This window comes from Anguilla anguilla, chromosome 17 (genome assembly GCF_013347855.1).
Source record: "Anguilla anguilla isolate fAngAng1 chromosome 17, fAngAng1.pri, whole genome shotgun sequence".
NCBI classification, from domain to species: Eukaryota; Metazoa; Chordata; class Actinopteri; order Anguilliformes; family Anguillidae; genus Anguilla; species Anguilla anguilla.
In genome coordinates, this window is record NC_049217.1 from 7,410,597 (window position 1) to 7,431,541 (window position 20,945).

Here is a 20,945-nt window from a genome sequence, read left to right on the forward strand (position 1 = left end):
TCTGGATAAAAGCGTCTGCTAAATGCCTGTAATGTAATGTACTCCATATAACTTCCTCTCTCATTCAATTCCATTTCCCAACCTCATCCTTAACTTATTGGTGCATATTGTAATAATTCCTCCCTTTACAACTATTGTCCCATTGATTTTGTCAGATCCCTGATGATCGAATCATCAACGTCCTACGGCCCAGTGTTACCTGTATATGGACTCTCTCTCCCCTTCCAGCAGTCTTAGCCACACCATTCATGTTTTCATAACCTTCCACGCCAACATGAACAGGTGCCCAGCAAAAACAAAACACCACTCATAACTCTCCGCAGCTATCCAACCCTCTCCATCCCAAACCATCCAACCCCACCCTGATCCCACTGATAACTCTCCACAGCTATCCAACCCTATCAATCCCAAACCACCTCCTCGTCCAACAGCCCTTATATCCATTACCGCATGGATCCCAAGCCTATTTCAAATGCTTAATTAACAAGTATGGAACAAATAAAGTACATATTTCAGGCTAATTCAGAAAAATATCATTTATTTACTTACTGCTTGGCAAAGACCCAGCTGGGTGAAACTTTGCAGTAGTAAATTTACCTATTTGGAGTCATATATTTCAGTGTGAGGACATCTTTCTGTCTTACTTTTAGTCGTCGCATGGCGTACACCGGAGCCCCAACTGGATGTGCACACTAGCCTATTTTGTCTCCTTTATTCTTGCTATGGACAATTCCATAGTCAGGCGATCTGGTAATCATTGGCACTACTGATGTATCGATAAAGATTTTGAAGGTAGCCATCTTACTGCCACCATGTTAGGCTGAGGAACAAACAGCTGCCACCACGGACTTAAATTTAGAATGAAACATATTGCAATAATTCAGCATAATTAACCGAAATAATCAGTCTAATTCTGTACCCATTAAATTTTGAGAGACTCCCCAGAAAGCATGAACTTTTGCGCTTTCCCAAACCATATGCATAAATGCATCAATCTGGATTAAATTACATAGTGTAGAAAATCAAGATTGGGATGTCTCCTCTTTGGTATCAAGTAAAATTGAAACATATAATTTGATCTTCCATATCCTCTCCCAGATTATTGAAGAATCCTCACAATTAACGTCTTTGTTCCATATTCATGTCATAGCCAGTGGTTCTATATAAAACATGTGATAATACGATTGAATCTATGTCAATACCTAAGAGGTGGAGAACGAGGTAACCAACAGAGAAAAGTTCATTCTTGGTGATATATTAGTTTTGATAATTGAGCTTCCACCCAGACAAGGAGAAAGGTAGTTTGAATCATATGTCCAAATCAGCTGTACATATTCCATAATGTAGACCGAATAAACCCCAGAACTTTAAGCACACTTCAGGGGGAAGGCCATCCACTCCTGGGGATCTTCTTTTATTGATTTTTTGGAGAGCTTGATACAGCAGCTCCTCGAGGATTATGGGAGTTCAGACTGGCTGCTTTTGCCACGAGACATGTCGGATTGACCTTTTCTGAGAAATCAGCAATAGCTCCTATTGAAGCTTTGTTGTTCATCGTATATAAATATATTTGAAGAAAATATGGTTAATATGCTCAGGGTCACTAGATGGAAATCGAGATTCTGTTATAACAGCGGCAATGTTTGGACAATTACAATTATTTTTAACTGGCTGGCCATAAGGCAACTTCTGTGAAAATGTTTATTCTGTCTAGTTTTATGAATAATAAATCCCCCCCTTTGGGTTAACAGAAGGTTTGATAGAATCCCAAAGGAACCGTGAGTCATCCACAGATGGTTAATTAATTCTAATAAATTCTGGAAGTTCCCTCTCGAAACGGTCTCAGAACTCCTGGCTTTGTAACAAACTGAAGTTAAACTGCCATCTAGTGGCTCATTTTGGGGCATCAGATATATTTAATTAGCAAATACAGCATCTGCATGATGATCTGTCAAGCTCTTAGTCAATATGTCTATATTTATGACAGAGAACATGAGTGATGAAGATATCAAAATAAAATCAATCCTTGAGTATGACTTGTACTGATTAGAAAAGGTGTATGTTCTTTGGCTGCAGCATCCTTCATATCAAATCAGAAGGTCAATTCTGAAGTGCTTTAGTTGCTTGTGTGTTTGGATCAATACTAAACAATTTTTCCAATTACAGATTAAATATGGAATTCACATCAAAGCCTATGACTATTTAAAAATCTGCACATAAGTGACTGAATTTCAAGCTGATCAGTATTCAGACAGGTCTCATTCTCCTCCTGTAGCCTCTCTATGGCTGTTTCCAGAAGGGACTGCTCTCCTGTGTTTGCCACAGACAGTGCAGCAGTACGGTCTCTCCCTGTGTTTGCCACAGAGGGTGCAGCAGTACGGTCTCTCCCGTGTTTGCCACAGAGGGTGCAGCAGTACGGTCTCTCCCGTGTTTGCCACAGAGGGTGCAGCAGTACGGTCTCTCCCCTGTGTTTGCCACAGAGGGTGCAGTGGTACGGTCTCTCCCCTGTGTTTGCCACAGAGGGTGCAGCAGTACAGTCTCTCCCTGTTTGCGCCACAGAGGGTGCAGCAGTACGGTCTCTCCCGTGTTTGCCACAGACAGTGCAGCAGTACGGTCTCTCTCTGTGTTTGCCACAGAGGGTGCAGCAGTACGGTCTCTCCCGTGTTTGCCACAGAGGGTGCAGCAGTACGGTCTCTCCCGTGTTTGCCACAGAGGGTGCAGCAGTACGGTCTCTCCCGTGTTTGCCACAGACGGTGCAGCAGTACGGTCTCTCCCTGTGTTTGCCACAGAGGGTGCAGCAGTACGGTCTCTCCCTGTGTTTGCCACAGAGGGTGCAGCAGTACGGTCTCTCCCGTGTTTGCCACAGAGGGTGCAGCAGTACGGTCTCTCCCGTGTGTTTGCCACAGAGGGTGCAGCAGTACGGTCTCTCCCGTGTTTGCCACAGAGGGTGCAGCAGTACGGTCTCTCCCGTGTTTGCCACAGAGGGTGCAGCAGTACGGTCTCTCCCGTGTTTGCCACAGAGGGTGGAGCACTACGGTCTCTCCCATGTTTGCCACAGAGGGTGGAGCACTACGTTCTGTCCCCTGTGTGCATCTGGATGAGAGTCTAGACCGTGAACATTATGGCAGTGGGTGAGTAGGGGCCTGCTATGTTGAAGATATGAATCTTGAGAGGAGATAACTGGAACGGACGTCCGGGTCAGTCTCTATAGACCGAGGGGTCGGCAGTGAAACATCATGTTCATAGCACCGCCACTTGCCTCAGAGAGGCAACATTCTTGTCAAATTTATCAGTTTGCAAAGAAAAAAAACCATCATGTTTGCTAATCACTATGTTTTTTTTTTGTTAGATTACATTGACAGGAAGATTGCTAGGTTTAAATGCCATAACTAACTTGGAGACAGAGCTGTCAAGTTTCTCCATCCACGTTCTCTACAATTTTCATGAAGGACAAAAATAATTACCGTTACTAAGTATTTGGTTCAGAATAAAACATCAGTACAAATCAGTGATACATGCCACGCCAAAGACAACTTTTTACTTACTGTAGAAAGGCTGTGATTAAATCCTTCAACGTGGCCAGTAATTTTCCTGGCAATAAAATAAAAACTCGTACAGCATGCTGTAGATCTAGAAGTAGCCGATTAGTCAAATAAATACAGCATTTAATATGACTTCCTTTGCCAGTCAACTCACGTATAACATACCAGGTGTGATGGGATCACGTTGGGCCAATGTTATCAACAAACCTCTTTCGAAATAAAAAAGCATACCATAGATACTCAACCATAAACCAGCTTGCTGTCCCAAGCACAAATGTCAAATAGGTAAATTTATATATATATATACGTGGACAGAAAGCCACACAAACGTCTCAATTAACTTTATTCACCTTTAAAAGAAAAAAGAATACGCACTCCTATTTCACTCAAATACATAAATGCTAACTTACCACCATTTTCATTCCAGCTGATGTTAATTAGGGAGTACATGTTGGGTAACACTGCAAACCCGTTTCATAAACAGAAGTAGCTCTGTGCTAAAAATCTAACCTCCAAGGGTCATGTCAGGATTAGTGTCGATTAAAAAATTCATAACTGTGTATTTAAACTTTGGACGTCTAGGCGATACATAATTTGAACTAAATGAGGAAGTCAAATGTTGCAAGTATTAAAACCCTAGAAACCCACAACCTCCTGTTCTTATCATTGCTGGCCATTTCTAATTTGGCAGAATATGCTATCAAGTCAACAATTAGTAAGGTACAGCAAGGTTAAATAATATGGACAGAGCAGATATCTGGTTAATACGGGCTGAGGATGAGAAACTCAACTGTAATTTCCTACCAGCAGAAACTGGGACTCTGAATATGGCGTTAATGAAAAGGGTGAGAACCACGTCTTACTGGCAGGAGCCATATTACCTTCAGTTTCCTCCCTTCTGATCGGTGAAACAGAGTGGTCCTGGCTTTGGTAACTTACAGGACAATAAACCTCCTCCAGAAATTTGGCTGCTGCAGGAGTGGTGCTGATGGGTCAGTATGGGGCATTCTTCCTCGGGGGCCAGGGGAACAACGTCCTTGTACCGTAGGGGACACTGTCCTCTGGATTAGCCATTAAAAAGAGTACCTGAGTCACCTCTGGACTAATGTCCCATGGAAATTAGCAGGGGAAAAAATTAATGTATAATTAGATAGGGGATCCCACGGTGACCATGTTAAAGTGTAAAAGCAGACATTGTATCATTTGGTTTGGATTCTGTCTGAGGGCCCACACTGCTTCAGAGAGCTGCAGTTACGATGGGGATACGCTGGGGATTTGAGGCACAGCTCTCAGCTGGTATGCTTCTTACCTTGACCGTCGCTCCTGCCAGGTTGCATGGGGGGGGGAGGTGCAGGAGCTCTTTACAGGCGTCCCCCAGGGCTCAGTCCTTGGCCCTCTCCTCTTTTCCCTCTATACCATGTCTCCTGGCTGTGTCATCTCCTCCCATAGCGCGACTTATGATTACTATGCTGATGATGCACAACCCTCTCTCTCTCTTCCCCTGCTCTGATACATTGGTCTTGATACGCATCTCAGCCTGCCTATCAGACATCTCAATTTGTATGACAAACCATCTGCCTGAGCTCAACTTGGCTAAAACTGGGAATCTCTACTTCCCTGCTAAATCACTGCTGGACCTACCTCACCACCCTCATATACCAGGACTCAAAGAGTGGTACCTAGCAACAAACCCTCCCTCTCTGAGAACATCATGGCAGTTTATCAAGCATGCAGATTCTTCCTTCCTTCCTTCAGAGACTCTGCACTTCCAGGTCACATCTCCTCTCTGTTCTAACTCCTCGGTGGTGAAAATGAGCTTCCTACTGCAGTCAGAACAGCAAAACCTCTGCCCATCTTCCACTGCAGTCAGAACAGCAGAAACCCTGCCCATCTTCCCACTGCAGTCAGGACAGCAGAAATCCTACCCATATTCTCACTGCAGACAGAGCAGCAGAAACCCTGTCCATCTTCCCACTGCAGTCAGAACAGCAGAAACCCTGCCCATCTTCCACTGCAGTCTGTAGACTCATCTCTTCAGATTGCACCATGGCTCCCCTGACCCCCTCTAGATTACCTTTCTTTTTCTTTGGATTCCCCTTTTAATAATGTTATAGTTATAGCTCTGTAAAGATATGTTATCAGTCTAATGGTACTTTTTAAAGTTACAATAATATTGTTGTTTGTTAGTTTAAGAGTACACTTATTTATTATAAATGGGCCCCTGTGCCTTCTGGGTGATACGCCATTTTTGCTTTCCTGAGAGAAACACTGATGTCCTCCACTTCAGTATATCGCAGTGGATAAGAGCATCTGCTAAGTGACCGTTATGTAAATGCATCTGCTAAATGACTAAATTGCTAAAAGTGCAGTCAGATTAAGTTCTCAGATTAGGCCAGGTCTGGGGAGGACTTGGCGAAACGAGGCCTGGAAGGGAGGAAGGTCAAAGGCAAATCAAAACTAAGAAAACCACTTTCAGCAGGAAATGTATTCTCTTTCCCCCCCCCCCCCCCCCACAATCATGATGAAAACAATGACCTCCACGGAATCAGTCACAAACGGGCACTGTTCTTCATCGACACCCGATTTCCACATTTGGCTCATCCGCGCCGTTCAGCTTCCCGGACACACTTCATAAAAATAACACGGTTACTTAAGCATCGCGTGCCCGAGAAGACGGTTCCCGGCGAGCCACAGTGTCCTAGCCTCAGCGCTAGCGCTAGCCTAGCGTCGGCCCTCTTTCAGGTGGTTCCTGAGGTGGTTCTGCAGGCTGCTGGCCACGGTGAAGGTCTTCGAGCAGTGCGCGCAGCGGAACGGCCGCTCCCCCGTGTGGACCCGCCGGTGCTTCTTGAGCGTGTCCCCGTCGTTGAAGCTCTTGCCGCACAGGGCGCAGCAGTACGGCCGCTCCCCCGTGTGGATGCGCAGGTGCCTCTTGAGGTTGCCGATCTGGGTGAAGCTCTTCTCGCACCAGGTGCAGCGGTGCGGCTTCTCGCCCGTGTGGATCCGCTGGTGCCGCCGCAGGTCGGCCGACTGGGTGAAGGACTTGCCGCACCAGGTGCAGGCGTACGGCCGCTCGCCCGTGTGGATCTGCAGGTGGGTCTTCAGGTTGCACACCTGGCTGAAGAACTTGCCGCACTGGAAACAGCGGTGCTGCTTCTCCCCCCTGTAGCCGATGAAGTAGCCGTCGTTCTGGGCGTCGTCGAGCCCGGCCCCCGCCTCCTGCGGTTCCGGGCCTTCCGTATGTCCCGCCCCAACGCCCCTGATCTCGGACACGTCCGTATGTCCCGTCCCAGAGCCCCTAATCTCGAAGTTGTCCGTATGTCCCATCCCAGAACCCCTAATCTCGGAGTCGTCCGTGTGTCCCACCCCAGCGCCCCTGATCTCGGACCCGTCCGTGTGTCCCAGCCCGGCCCCGCTGACCCCGGAAGCTTTGCCCGCGCTCGCCTCCGACAGCGACTCCGGCGCGTGCCGCTTGGCTTTGGCCCCGGGGCCCGGCTCGGAGGGCCATTCGGGCTTGAAGTCGAGCCCCTCCTCGGGCTCCGTTTTGACCTGGGCGGGCCTGAGGCGGGCGGGCGACCCGAGCCCCGCGTCGCCTAGCGACCGCGTCCTGGGGGCGGCGTCGGCGTCGGCCGCGCGCATGGCGCTCAGCTCCTGGCTCACGCTCAGGGCGGACGGCGAGACCACCGACAGGGCTATTTCCAGCGCCAGCTTCTTCAGTCCTGGCGTCACGCACTCGGACTGCGGCTCCAGCTCCGCCTCCGGCTCCGCCTCCATCGCGCAGGACAAGTCCATCCCGCCGGCGTCCTCCTCCTTCTGCCTGCTCCTCTGCCGCGCGTGCGGCGGCTGCTCCTCCTCCTCGCTCAGGGCGAGCTCCTCCCTCAGGCCGGAGCTCCACTCCTGCTCGCCGTGCTGCTCCTCCGCGGGGGACCTCCCCTCGGCCGCCGAGAGGGAGAGAGGGAGCGCCGCTCCCGGAGAGAGGGAGGGAGGGATGGAGAGAGAGAGAGCATGTCCTGTTCCTGGCGAGAGGGAGAGAAAAGAGAGAATGAGAAAGAGGTCTGCACTCAAGTAGCATGAAGAACACTTCTTCTGAAACTGAAGCATGCGACTGCTCCTTATAATGGCGTATCAGTAGGATGCTCGATCATCGAACAGCCCCTTCGAAGCCATTCGATCTTCTGGTGATCAGCCACTGCAGTGTACTATAAAATCACTGTCATGGCAGCACAAATCCATTAAGCTTTCAGTTCTTGCATCAGCCAGGACAGCCATCCAGCCCAGCTGCTCCCTGGCAAAAAGTGTTTACTTGCCTGAAGGAGTAGCGAAAAGCATTCATCCTCTCTATCTAGACAAAAAACTCCAAACAGCACATCTAGTGGACAAGCCAGGTGTTACAATACAATTCCATCTTTCAGTAGAATGAGACCCCAAAAGTTTGGAGATTTAATTCACTTAACTGAAAAAAGTAAATAACCATTACCACTTTCGAAGAATACAATCTACAATACGTGAATATGAGGAGTTGGTCCATCGTTTCAAACACAGAGAAATGCTATTACGCAGTGTCCAGTTAAATGTTAAAACTGTGTGGTTCAGAACTTTGAGGAACTTCTGATTGTTATTCTGAATCCTGGTGCCTTAACTGTCATTAGCGCCAAAGCAGGTCAAAATTGGGGTCTTAAAATTATAGAGTTAAAAGAATCGCCTGAAATCAAGATTGCTACCAATATTTATGCAACCAATAAACACTTTTACCAAAAAAGGTTACCAGGAAAACTTTGTGCATCAGTTTGTACCCTCTGATACAGCGTCAACCAGACCAGTGGTCTCTTCTTGAGTGACTAGACATGCAGTCACACGTTGCTTGTTTGTGAGTATGTGTGATTGCGCTTTGGGCCATATTAACAAACTAATTTGCAGTGTATTAATTATTAATAAAGCACACCTCCTGATCTTGGTGAGCAGTTTAAAGAAAATGCATTAATATATTTAATAGGCTATAAAATACCACATGCAATGTCAGCAAAATTGTAAATGTAACACAAAAATGTACAACAATCCACACAATTCACAGGGTGCAGTTATTGTGAGTTTATAGTCAAAGACCTCACATATGAAAAAAATATAAAGACTAAAAGCAATGCTTCCTAACTTCCTTAAGAGGCCGGCTCCGTGGTGCTCTGTACATGTTCAATCTATCCAGGTCAGCGCCTATGAACAACAGCTAGTGCACTGGGACTAAGAATAAGGCCAATCAACAATGTATACAAACAACAATCTGTAGGTATGATCATGTTTATAATTATCGGGTTGTTACTTGCACGATTTGATGACTAGTCTCTGAAGTTACGGAAACTTTAACCTCGCGAGATAAAGGTTAAATAGAAACACTAGACAAGTATTCAATTCCATAGGCTATGTGGCCGTAACAGCTCACACCATGGTGAAACCAAGCTAGCATCTATTATCCAACTATAAGGATTTTGTCGTGTTTGCTCCTGAGAATTTACATTACAGCGGATAGTTAGTGGAGCTAAATGTACTGGTGCAATATTAGTCGGCTACATGGACATGTACATTATATCAGCGTCTCTCCGTTTGCTAGTCGGACGAAACAGATTGACCCTGTGTGAGGCTATGGAGTGACGGTCAGGGTCATGGCGAGATTGACCAGAATACGCGGAGTAATGAATGCATGCATAGACTGGTTAGCTCTAATCACTAATTCGGACTTTTTTAATGATTATGTAGTTCTCTGTTCTTTAATTTTTGCCTTTGGTCATTGAATGTATCCAACATTAGTGTGGCTAACTAGCTAGCATTTAAGGTTTAGCAGTTAGCTGTTTTGCTAACCATTTGGCTAATTAACTATTTGTTGTGCAAGTCCCTTGTTCTTAAGTAACATAGCCGTTATTAAACTGGGCTACAGGAAAGCAATGTCGTGCAAGGTGGGGAACCCCATAAGAATGTGCACGACAGGTGGGAGTTCGGAACTCACCCGTCCAGCCCGTCTCTGCCTCGATCACGACTTCCCGCAGCTTCCTCCTCAGACTCTCGTTCTCCCGGTGTATTCGCGCTGTTTCCTCCTGATATTCCGACACCGTGTCACCCACCACCTCCAGTATCTCTCGCACAGCCACCATTAAGCGCTCCGTCAGATACGCGTTCAAAATTTGTAATTTTGTCATTTTTCAGCAATTAATGCCAACAAGAGTTTTAGACAATGAATCGCTCTGACCCTTCTCTGTGCGACTGATGACGTGAGCATTTCCCCGTGTCATGTGACCTGTGAATGACGACACAGGGTTTACCTTTTCCGAAGGCAGAATTACAGAATGACCTCTGCTTTGCGAGGTTCAGTACAAACCTTGTTCACCAGGTAATACCATTCAAAATGGCGATTTTGTACAACTGAAGGTCTGTCATTTTGGACCTCCAGACAGGTTGTATTATTATCTTCATGTATACAACCACCAAAATTTAATTGTTTTTAACGCTCACCCTGGTTTCATTTTGCCTTTTGTAGATTTGCTCTTCCCAGGCTCCTCAGTAACTTCATCAAAGCCTTTTCTCTCAACCAGTGATATTATAAAATAACATACTGTTCTCTGAAGCTGGTTTTGCTATGTTTATTCCTTCTGACAGTCATTTACATCTACGCTGTCAAACTACCCTTCTAAGCTTCTCTTCGTAAATTTGACAACCTAACAGGCATGACCCAGAAGAGCATGTTTGTTTTGCAGTTAAAGTACACAGTCACTATTGACATCAAATTGTACACTCACACATTCATTCGTTTACGTACAGTATATCCATTGTTAAACAGTACTTGACACTCATGACTCACCACAGACTACACAGCCACAATATTTGAATCCCTTAATCTAGAAATTGTTTTGCGCGGTGCTAGTGTGATAACACGTCAATAACAGTGCAGCAGAAATGGTTAGGTGCTGCAGCGCATCATTTCAAAACTGTGACAAATGTGCTGGCTGTGGATCAAGGGAAGTGACTCAAGAACGATGCATTCTAATTTGATGAATTTGCTGTGCAAAACAAATAGAAAAGGGAAAGTTGGGCCATACGTTCAGGATACATGCCACAAACCAGCCCCGTTACTCAAATCACAGCTCTCGAGGTCCAGGAACTGCTGGTTTCCCACCTCCCCTTTACTTGGGGTTCAGGTGTGAATTCAGTCTGGCCAATCAGTAGCACTAATTGTTCAGTTAATTACCCAGGTGCCAGATTTGGATTCGAGTTCCAGATGCGAGTATCCATGACCTAGTCACAACAGTGGAAGGCTGATGGCAAAGTTTTTGGCCTATATTCACGGGCAGCATAACTGAAAAACATTGCGGGAACATATTATTGGTAATTAGTAGTGGTTATTGCCCACAGTCTGTTATCACCCTTTGTCTCTCTCTGTTGCATTTCTGCAGCAATGTTGCCCAGTGTATCAGCCAAATGTTTTAATGTTACATCGCCAATAATATTATCACATGTACAGTCTAAGAGCATTATCGCAAAAACCTGTGATTTTAATGTGCAATTAGGCTACTGACAAGGCTGTGTCTTCCTTATGGATGAGAAACGTAACCCACTTTAACACAATCTGTAGAAGGGAATAAACATCTGAGACAGACTCCAAATAAACAAATACCAGGATATGAACATGAATGAAAATAAATGCATTTAACCATCACAAGTAGCCACATTTCATACATAAAATGTAGGCTGACAAAAAAACAAACAAAAAATTATGCACATTCAGTTGGTACAGAAAAGGGCTAAATTATCCGGCTACATTATCACAATGACAGATTTATACATTGACACGCCTGCCAACAATATAAGTAAAACCAGTTTGTTTTTCTCCGGATATTTAGGCCAAATAATCAACCATTTTCAGTTATGTAGTCTACAGATTTTCTTTGTGCGGTGAAACAAGCTTTTGGCGGGAAAACATAGCCCAAAGTGCTCCTCAGTGGCATGAGCCTGTCTAGATTAACAGTGATCAATCATGCTCATCTCTTTTAAGCCTCAGCCTTCTGTAGGCATGCTAACTAGGCTACCAAAGCTCAGCCATAAAGACCCTATATTTATTTAGCCTATTTATTACTCTGTCAGGCATCAGCCTAAATCATGTTTTAGCAATTCAATTTGCTATCATTGGATAAAGTCTACCGGTTAAAGCCTAATGCATTTCTCATTACGCTTGTCAATCTCCTTTCATGCAGTGATTGTGAACGCAGCTGATGTGAAACTCCCCTATTTCACACAGGCCTATCAATCCAGTAATGGTCACGTAATTAAGTGTAATATTTTCAAGAATGCCCTCGGGCGGACACAAAACTGCACAATGTGAAACACCTTCAAGATAACTCCCACTAAATAGTGCTTTGATTGGCATTAAAACTGACCAATAAATTGAGTGCCTTGTAGAAGGTGCGTCTTGTAGTGAAAGCGGTTCGTAGTCTTGCAGGCTGCAGATGGATACTCTTGGCAGAGTAAGGAGAACCACTGACTTAAAGGAATACCATGCAGGATTTTTTTTTATCTTTGTAGTGATCCTGTGTTTACAATCAAATCTCTGTTTTCAACACCGCCCACTCACCCTGAGTACCCGACTTCAGCCATCTAGCTAACTAAGGTGGCTAGCTGGATAGCTAGAGGTAACATGACTTCCAGGTCCAACAGAAAACAGGTCAATTCCATATTGCTTCTCATTGTGAACTTGAGCTGCCGCCGTTGAGGAAAAGCAATTTCAAGGTTGACTTGGTTTTTATAACAAGTCCTGTCCGCTTGTCACTTTATGTTTTTGTACTTGTGCTTACTCAACTCCACCATTACAGTAGCCAGCGAGCTACGAACGCTCTGCTGAGACCTGATCCCACGCAGGCTCTTTAGCCACACCCACCCCTTCCCACACAGAAAAGAGCATCACACCCAGAAATGTCCCAAAGACATTTTAGAACGGAACGGCTAATACAGACCTTAACAGATCTACTATGACAGAAAAGGCTTGGAGATGAAGGTGCCAACAGGTGTGTACTCACATGAATGTGCAGACCAGACATGACATTGTCATGCCATTCACCCTGGTATATAGTTGCCGGAGAAAACAGCACCTACAGACATGTAAGAAAGCCCTTGAATTCAGTCTTAAATAATCTACATATGCACACACCCTCATATGAAAACAGGAGAATCATTTTGTGTTGTACATCTTGCCACGTGCTCCGAAACACTTCCGTCTGCAATCGGCATCCGGTATACAGAATATACAGCACATCCACACCAAGCAGGACCAAAATCATGCAAATCATGAATTGTGCACCTGGACCTACACTTCTCCTCACCCATCTCCACCGAAACACAGGTGTGCTTCGATCTAGAACTGGAACGTGCACAATATAAGAAATTAGAAAGAAAAAAATGAACAAAATGTGTTTATACACATATTTTTCTGTGCACTGTATCCACAGTTATATCACTGTCAAGCACAAAAAACAGCTTTTGAAACATACCTTTAAATATAACTGGCCAGCATCAGCACAATCTTTAAAGACTGTGCAATCAAAATCCTATTTTCTAAAATATATTTTTAAAATACATATATACATTGAGAACCAAAAAATAAAATAAAATCTATGACATTAAGCCCATTTTATTCCGTCGAAATTTCTTTATTATCCTAGTCTTCACCCTCCCGAGCCAGCTGCAAATACAGGAACGTCAGATGCCAAATGTAAAAAATAAATAAATAAATTAAAGTTTAAATAAGATTTTAGAAGTTCAAATGGCACATAACAAAGAGCCCCAGGAAAACCCACGTTTTCACAATTTTATGTGATTGTGTAGGTGATTTTTAAGCTGCGAGATTTTAGCATAAAGATTCCCACATACTTTACACCTGTAGCCTACGTAGCCTCTCCTGAGTGAATTCTAAGGTGCACATTCAAGTTTCCTCTCTGTATGAAATTTTTCCCACACTGCGTGCAAGAGAACGGTCGCTCTCCGGTGTGGATCCGCTCGTGCTGATTTAAGTGCCCACACAGCCTAAAGCACTTTCCGCAAAACGAGCATTTGTACGGTCTCTCTCCGGTGTGGATGCGCTCGTGCTCTTTCAAGTGCCCACGGTAGAAAAAAGTCTTCTCACAATGGGTGCAACTGTGGGGTTTCCTTCCCGAATGAAACTGCAGGTGGACTCTGAGGCCAGACGCCTGACTGAAGGCCTTCCCACACTGGGAGCAGAGATGCTTCATTTTCCCTTTCAACACTCTCGGCGTTCCTTCACACTTCTCAACCGCAGTTGCTGACACTGGACTCTCCATACAAATTCCGTGACTGCTCCCGGTTCCGGTCGGGTTTAGCGATTCCAATGATTCAGCTGACAGTTCTGCTGTACACTGCATTGCCTCGGGCTCGTCTTTAACACGATCAGACGTAGGAGGGGGTGGCAAGTCCGTTTCTGCCTTGCCGACGGCTTGTAAATTAAGGTGAGCTGTGGGCTGGACCGAGTTCTGATCAAGGTCCTGTTTGACACTGTGACGTTTGAACGGGGATCCGGCCACTCCGCAGGCTAACGCGTGGACGCCCAGCTGAACGCACTCCGGCTTACGGCAGGTCGCCTGATCAAACGGTTGCCCACCAAGCTCTTCGTTCTTGTGTTCGCACCTCTGCTTCTCACCGCCCGACCGCCCCTCTTCATTCCCCGCGAGCTCATCCATCAGTCCGGAGCTCCACTCCTGCTCAGTGTGTGGAGAGGGAGGGTGCGCTGCTCCTAGAGAGAGACAGCGCGGGAGAATCAACTGAAACTGGTTTAAGTTGCCTGTAGTTAATGTATTCACGGCTTGTGATGACTCTGGTGCAATACATTGCTTTACACAAACAAAAAAGTTTCCGTATTCTGTACTGACCAGACATCGGTCCACTGCCTCCGACACCATCCTCCCGAAGCCTCTGTCTCAGATGCTCGTTTTCTCTGCTTGTCCGGGCGGTTTCCTCCTTGAATTCTAACACAGTCTCTCCCACAGCAGTTATTATCTCGCGCACAGCCACCATTAAACGCTCCCTCAGGTATGCGTTTAAAACGTCTAGTTTACTCATTTTCGGCGACGATTAAATTAGTCCAGTTTAATCTTTAATTTCTTAAAATGCACCCCTTCTTTTTCTTTTTCTTTTTCTGTGGGATTTGTTAGCGGATTTAAACCAGCTTTAAAGGTGCATATCGCCAACTACCGTGCCGGAGTGTGCAGCGTCACATCAGAAAACCCTGTGTCTTAAATCCTATCAGTCACCACTGTTATTTTAGAAAACCAAAAAGTGCCTTTCTAACGTCCCTTACCCCTTCCCCCCCCGTGCCCAATTCCATCCCCGTCCAGCCTCTCTTACCCTATTACGCAATCTTTCCCTCTCTACCTCAAACTTGGTGCAGTGCAATAAAATATGTTCAACATTTTCTCATTGGAGATAGATAGATAGATAGATAGATAGATTGATAGTTAAAAAAAAATATTTTTATTCATAATGTAAACAGAATAAGAAGTGTTTAATAGACCTTATTATTTACTTTCTTTGGTTCTTTATTATATATATTTTAAAAATATATAATTTTGACGGCGTAAGGTTGTAAACAGATGTATTCTCTGGGGTTTTTATGCTATTTAAATTTTAGAGAATCTTTGCAATTGGCCCAGTTTTAAGTGGAATTTAGGATATTTTTGATATATACAGAAGTTACTGACACCTGCTGGTTTTTTGATGGCTAGCATTGGAGCATTCACAGGTTTGTAGTTTAAAGCAAGAAAATATCTAACTAACTTCAAAGTAGTTTGTACAGCTATGCTATGCTCCAGAGGTTGTACATGTGTATATCAGACCTGGGTCAAATATGTATTTGTTTTGGATTCAAACGCTTTTCTGTGCTCTATTGATCTTGCCTGGTGTAATTGAGCCTGCCAATATGACCAGAAGGTGGGGTTTGCACTTTTTGAAAGTATTTCATTGGTTCCAACACACCAGACAAGATCAGTAAAGCGTAGAACAGTATTTGAATCCGAAACAAATACATATTTGACCCAGGTCTGGTGTATATTACATACGTACATGATAATTCATGAAAACATTACATTACAAGTTATTCAGTCGTAAGTACTTCCCACGGCACATGTAATGTAACATCTCTCGGGGGAAAGAAGTACTGACAGGTCTGTAAAACTAATATTTATTTAGGTTTATAATTGTGAATAAATTCTCTCTGTTCTCTCTCAATGACTAAAGGGACCAGACAACGAAGAGCTGCAATTGACCCCTGGTCTGCTAGTTGAACAGCCCAGCTCTTGCGTAGTTCTTCTTCTTCGGTGGTGTTTAATGGTGCTCTTAAAGCAACTTAAATGTGTATTGCCGCCACCTACTGTGGTGGAGAGGAGATTGTGGGCTATGCCAAATCTGCTATTTTTTACAGTCTCTGTGCCAAATACACACTGCAGTAGAATTACAGTTAAGACTGGGCATCATATATTACATTACATTACATTACATTACAGGCATTTGGCAGACGCTCTTATCCAGAGCGACGTACAACAAAGTGTATAACCATAACCAGGAACAAGTATGACGAAACCCCTAGAGAGAAGTACCGGTCCAAGTGCAGGGAACATATATTATAAGTGCAAATAAAACAGTTGTGACCATTTTGTGTGGCTAAGCCTTGTTGACTGAAGTCCAGACAGTTGACAGTTGATTGCACTCCTGCTGCACTGACCTAACAATTTCACCAAAACCTTTCCGCCAGAATAATTTGCCCATCTGTCCCATCAATAGAGCTCATTTAAAGCTTGATAGGCAAGAGAGAACAGACGGAAGGGAAGAGGAGAAGACAAGAATAGTATTAAATGAAAACGACCCTTCCTGCCCAACCCACATCCTCTCTAACATTCTCTTTAATAGCCTGTTTTTTTTTTTTTTTTTTTTAAATCCAAGAGCAGCTACATTACATTACATTACAGGCATTTAGCAGATGCTCTTATCCCGAGCGCTTTACACAACTTTTACATAGCATTTTACATTGCATCCATTTATACAGCTGGATCTATACTGAAGCAACGCAGGTTAAGCACCTTGCTTAAGGGTACATCGGCAGTGTCCCATGACCTTGCGGTTACGAGCCCGGTTCCTTACCCACTGCGCTACACTTCCGCCTGCAGCTGCATCGTTGGGACGCTCAATCGGATTAGCAGGCCGATAAGACGGTTGTTCTGGAGGCCGGCCAGTCTTGGGAGAGGCCGGCTGTCAGCTTGGTTATGCTGTGGCCCCCACAGAGGCTTCCAGGCCTGGGGAAAAGAGGCAGTGAGGCGGGAGTTACGGGCAGCATGAGATTACCCCCCAGATACAGCCAGCGCACAGCCACTGATACCGTCTCTTGAAGCCTTTTACTGAAATTGAATCGAAGCACCACACTCCAACACAAGCCATTACTTTAACTTTGGCAGAAAATCGAGTCCCAAAATCAGGTCTGTTCTTTGGGCCTTCCGTGCCCTGACGCCCATCGACGTAAAGCAAGCCGAGTGGATTATAACCCTTTGATCGTAATCCTGCTGTGCGATTTTGAGCACTTGCGGCTGAGGATGTTAGATTTGAAGCCAAATATATCTGAGGGTATCTGGTACAGTCAGTGACATTGTTTTTAAAAAATTCTGAATATACAGCATGCGCTAGTTTGAGTATATACCATATGCTATTACATCATTCCCAGAACAATGAGCACTTATTTTCATGCAAGCAGTCAACCGGTCCAGGAAAGGAATCTGCAGCTACGGTCATTTCACTTGATGTGTGTCATTTCATACTCTGGGGAAATTAATACATGGACTCATCTGCGTTTATTTTGCAATGCTCAGATCACGATCACATTGGAAAGGCCATCCTTGACAACCCTGATTCAATTAAACGGTTTGATTAGAACAGAGAGTTCCGCTTCTTCCCTGAGTAAATTACACTGGATGCTTATAATTCTGCGTCGCCCCTTCTTTGGGTTCAGACGGGTCTGAATAATGCATTTTATGAGTTGGGATAATTAGGAGAGGTCCAGGCAAGCGGAGCCTGACTCCTTTTGTGGGAAAGCGGGGCAGAACTATAAACACACTATAAAGACGGCGGCCATTTTGTTGGGCAGGGTGACTGAATTGAGACGGCGCATTAGCTGAAGTGAAGAAAGAATGCCATGGGGCGCGACCGATACACCACCAACTCTAAAATACTTGCAGGATACCAAGTTTAGAAAAACGAGAGGCTTTTACTAGAAGATTTACTAGTGAAGAGTGAACAGGTTTAGCTTTCTTTCTTTCTTTTTTTTAGTGTAAAACGACAAGAAACTAGTACTTTGGTGTGCATCTGTACCACAAGGAGAAAGAAATGGTCCGTTTCTTGTCAAACAGCTCTGTGGGGCGAGAACAAATCACTTATCTGTTGTGGCTCCGGACAGATTTACTGACTTATCGATACAACCAGCCAGGCCCTGATTTATATATAAATACATAAGAAAGATGTATGAGTCCCATTGACAAGGTCAAGCACATTCAAGATATTACATTACAGGCATTTAGCAGACGCTCTTATCCAGAGCGACTTACACAACTTTTACACAGCATTTTACATTGTATCCATTTATACAGCTGGATATGTACTGAAGCAATTCAGGTTAAGTACCTTGCCCAAGGGTACAACGGCAGTGTCCTACCCAGGAAACGAACCTATGACCTTTTGGTTACAAGCCCAGTTCCTTACTCACTGTGCTACACTGCCGCCCAAAACAGTGGACCACTTGGAAAGAAGTCACAGTCACACTAGGGCTCGTCCGGGATTTGAACCCGGGACCTCTCGCACCCAAAGCGAGAATCATACCCCTAGACCAACGAGCCACAATAAACAGGGAAAGGCCTAGACAGAGGAATACGCCATCACACATGGTCTTCAGAGTTTGTCAGAGCCAGCCATTTCTGAGAATGTGTCTGAGTAACACCTTCGCCAGCCAGCGCTACATTTTGGCTGTTACAATAAGCGTGGGTGTTGAGACCCCCCTCCGCGCGAGGTCTCTGTTGCCATAGCACGTTTCTCAGCTGAGACTCTCGCCGTTTCCTCAGCCCTGAGAGTGGCAGTGTCAGCCTGTCACATCTCCGCCTCGTCAGACTGGCCTTGGGCTTTGCCACAGATAATGCTCATACATCAAATACTGCGCTTCTGTTCGGTATGACAGCAATAACAACAGCTCTGCCAGTGGCTTCAGGAGCTCTACTCTTTTATTTCCCCCCTGTGTTCTCCCCAGGTTGAGTTGGGGTGGTTGTTTCTCAATCCTAGATGGACTTCCTGTCATATGGAAGTCCATCTGGGTCCATCTATCACATTCACAGGAGCTCAGCAGCATTTCCGGATGGCCCATCCCGTTCCCAGAGTGAGCAGGCTAGCACTAGTCTGTACTGTACGGATCAGTGCTGTACTGCAGGGGTCAGTGCCGTACTGCAGGGGTCAGTGCTGTACTGGTGGGGTCAGTGCTGTACTGCAGGGGTCAGTGCTGTACTGCAGGGGTCGGTCTGTACTGCAGGGGTCAGTGCCATACTGCAGGGGTCAGTCTGTACTGCAGGGGTCAGTGCTGTACTGCAGGGGTCAGTGCTGTACAGCAGGGGTCGGTCTGTACTGCAGGGGTCAGTCTGTACTGTAGGTGTTAGTGCTGTATTGCAGGGGTCAGTCTGTGCTGTACTGTGGGGTTTGGTCTGTACTGTAGGAGTTAGTGCTGTACTGTAGGGGTGAGTGCTGTACTGCAGGGGTCAGTCTGTACTGTAGGTGTTAGTGTTGTCCTGCAGGGGTCAGTCTGTGCTGTACTGTAGGGTTTGGTCTGTACTGTAGGAGTTGGTGCTGTACTGTAGGGGTCAGTGCTGTACTGCAGGGGTCAGTCTGTGCTGTACTGTAGGGTTTGGTCTGTACTGTAGGAGTTAGTGCTGTACTGTAGGGGTCAGTGCTGTACTGCAGGGGTCAGTGCTGTACTGTAGGGTTTGGTCTGTACTTTAGGAGTTAGTGCTGTACTGCAGGGGTCAGTGCTGTACTGTAGGGTTTGGTCTGTACTGTAGGAGTTAGTGCTGTACTGCAGGGGTCAGTCTGTACTGTAGGGTTTGGTCTGTACTGTAGGAGTTAGTGCTGTACTGCAGGGGTCAGTCTGTACTGTAGGGGTCAGTGATGTACTGTAGGGTTTGGTCTGTACTGTAGGAGTTAGTGCTGTACTGTAGGGATCAGTGCTGTACTGTAGGGGTTGGTCTGTACCGTAGGAGTTAGTGCTGTACTGCAGGGGTCGGTCTGTACTGCAGGGGTCAATACTGTACTGTAGGGGTCAGTCTGTACTGTAGGATTCACAGCCAATAGGGCGCAGGCTGGAGGAATATCTTACCATTATTATTATTATTATTATTTATTATAATAATCATGATCATCATGATCATCATGAGTGCACCAGTTCTCTCGCTCTTGTACTAAATTAGAACCATGAGCCCCACCCCCCACCTGCTCTGTCTCTTCTGTACTCAATTAGAACCGCAATTGCCCCCCCCCACCTGCTCTCTCACTTCTGTACTCAATTAGAACCGCAATTGCCCCCCCCTCACCTGCCATCTCACTTCTGTACTCAATTAGAACCGCAATTGCCCCCCCCCCCACCTGCCATCTCACTTCTGTACTCAATTAGAACCGCAATTGCCCCCCCCCACTTGCCATCTCACTTCTGTACTCAATTAGAACCGCAATTGCCCCCCCCCACAGCCAGTTCTCTAAATCCCATACTCAATTAGAACCACAGCCCACCCGCCCCCCCCCCCCACCCCCCACCACCACCGCAGACGCCCAGACCCTTTCCCCCCGCAGCAGTGTAATGCATCTCCGAGCCCATTAGAACAACCCAGCAGAGGAAATGAACTCCCCTCCGCTCAGCTCAGCTCAGCCGAATCCATCTCCTATTATTAATTAAACTCTGATGAGCTCTGTCAGTCTCAGCTGCGGCCAGCCGTGCCCCAGATACCACTCAGCTCTTAAAAACAACAACAACAACAACAACAGCAGCTGCAAAAAAATAAAAGCCCGGGTAGCCCTTCATACACAATGACTTGTAGGATGGAGAGAGATCAAAATGTCGTTCTGCTGGGTATGAGGCGTATACTGTCCAGCGCAGGCCGAGCAACAGCAAAAGAAATAATCAGGAACCATTTCAGCCGCTCTTGGAGTGCATACGGTTCCTCCGACAGCACTTACATTTCCATCTTCCTTCCTTTAACTCGCTAACCACTTCAATCCATTATCACGACACAAGATATTCCCCCCCCCCCCAACTCCCCACTCTTGCTCTCACACCCTCTCTATCTCCCTTGC

General features: G+C 45.6%; 2 protein-coding genes, 1 long non-coding RNA gene and 1 other non-coding gene across 4 annotated transcripts; all 4 read right to left on the reverse strand.

Annotated features, from left to right (window-relative positions):
- Positions 1-3,867: 3,867 nt before the first annotated feature.
- Positions 3,868-5,465, reverse strand: LOC118216265. Its single transcript, XR_004762990.1, has 2 exons — positions 4,852-5,465; positions 3,868-4,644 (listed from the first exon to the last, which is right to left on the reverse strand). It is a non-coding gene; the product is annotated as an uncharacterized LOC118216265 (long non-coding RNA).
- A 578-nt stretch (positions 5,466-6,043) lies between these two features.
- Positions 6,044-10,001, reverse strand: LOC118216410 (zinc finger protein 70-like). The gene is made up of 2 exons (XM_035397539.1): positions 9,535-10,001; positions 6,044-7,555 (listed from the first exon to the last, which is right to left on the reverse strand). Exons 1-2 carry the CDS (start codon positions 9,722-9,724, stop codon positions 6,264-6,266), a joined length of 1,482 nt encoding a protein of 493 aa, XP_035253430.1. The 5' UTR covers positions 9,725-10,001; the 3' UTR covers positions 6,044-6,263.
- A 989-nt stretch (positions 10,002-10,990) lies between these two features.
- Positions 10,991-14,785, reverse strand: LOC118216412 (zinc finger protein with KRAB and SCAN domains 5-like). Its single transcript, XM_035397541.1, has 2 exons — positions 14,456-14,785; positions 10,991-14,319 (listed from the first exon to the last, which is right to left on the reverse strand). Exons 1-2 carry the CDS (start codon positions 14,643-14,645, stop codon positions 13,457-13,459), a joined length of 1,053 nt encoding a protein of 350 aa, XP_035253432.1. The 5' UTR covers positions 14,646-14,785; the 3' UTR covers positions 10,991-13,456.
- A 3,600-nt stretch (positions 14,786-18,385) lies between these two features.
- Positions 18,386-18,457, reverse strand: trnap-ugg. Its single transcript has one exon. It is a non-coding gene; the product is annotated as a tRNA-Pro (tRNA).
- Between the last annotated feature and the right edge of the window lie 2,488 nt (positions 18,458-20,945).

Bases quoted from the DNA above. Each gene is read 5' to 3' on its own strand.
- LOC118216410 (XM_035397539.1), bottom strand. From the start codon at position 9,724: ATGACAAAATTACAAATTTTGAACGCGTATCTGACGGAGCGCTTAATG. The intron at 7,556-9,534 runs GTGAGTTCCGAA...CCCTCTCGCCAG, and splicing joins GGCAGAGACGGGCTGGACGG to GAACAGGACATGCTCTCTCT.
- LOC118216412 (XM_035397541.1), bottom strand. From the start codon at position 14,645: ATGAGTAAACTAGACGTTTTAAACGCATACCTGAGGGAGCGTTTAATG. The intron at 14,320-14,455 runs GTCAGTACAGAA...GTCTCTCTCTAG, and splicing joins AGGCAGTGGACCGATGTCTG to GAGCAGCGCACCCTCCCTCT.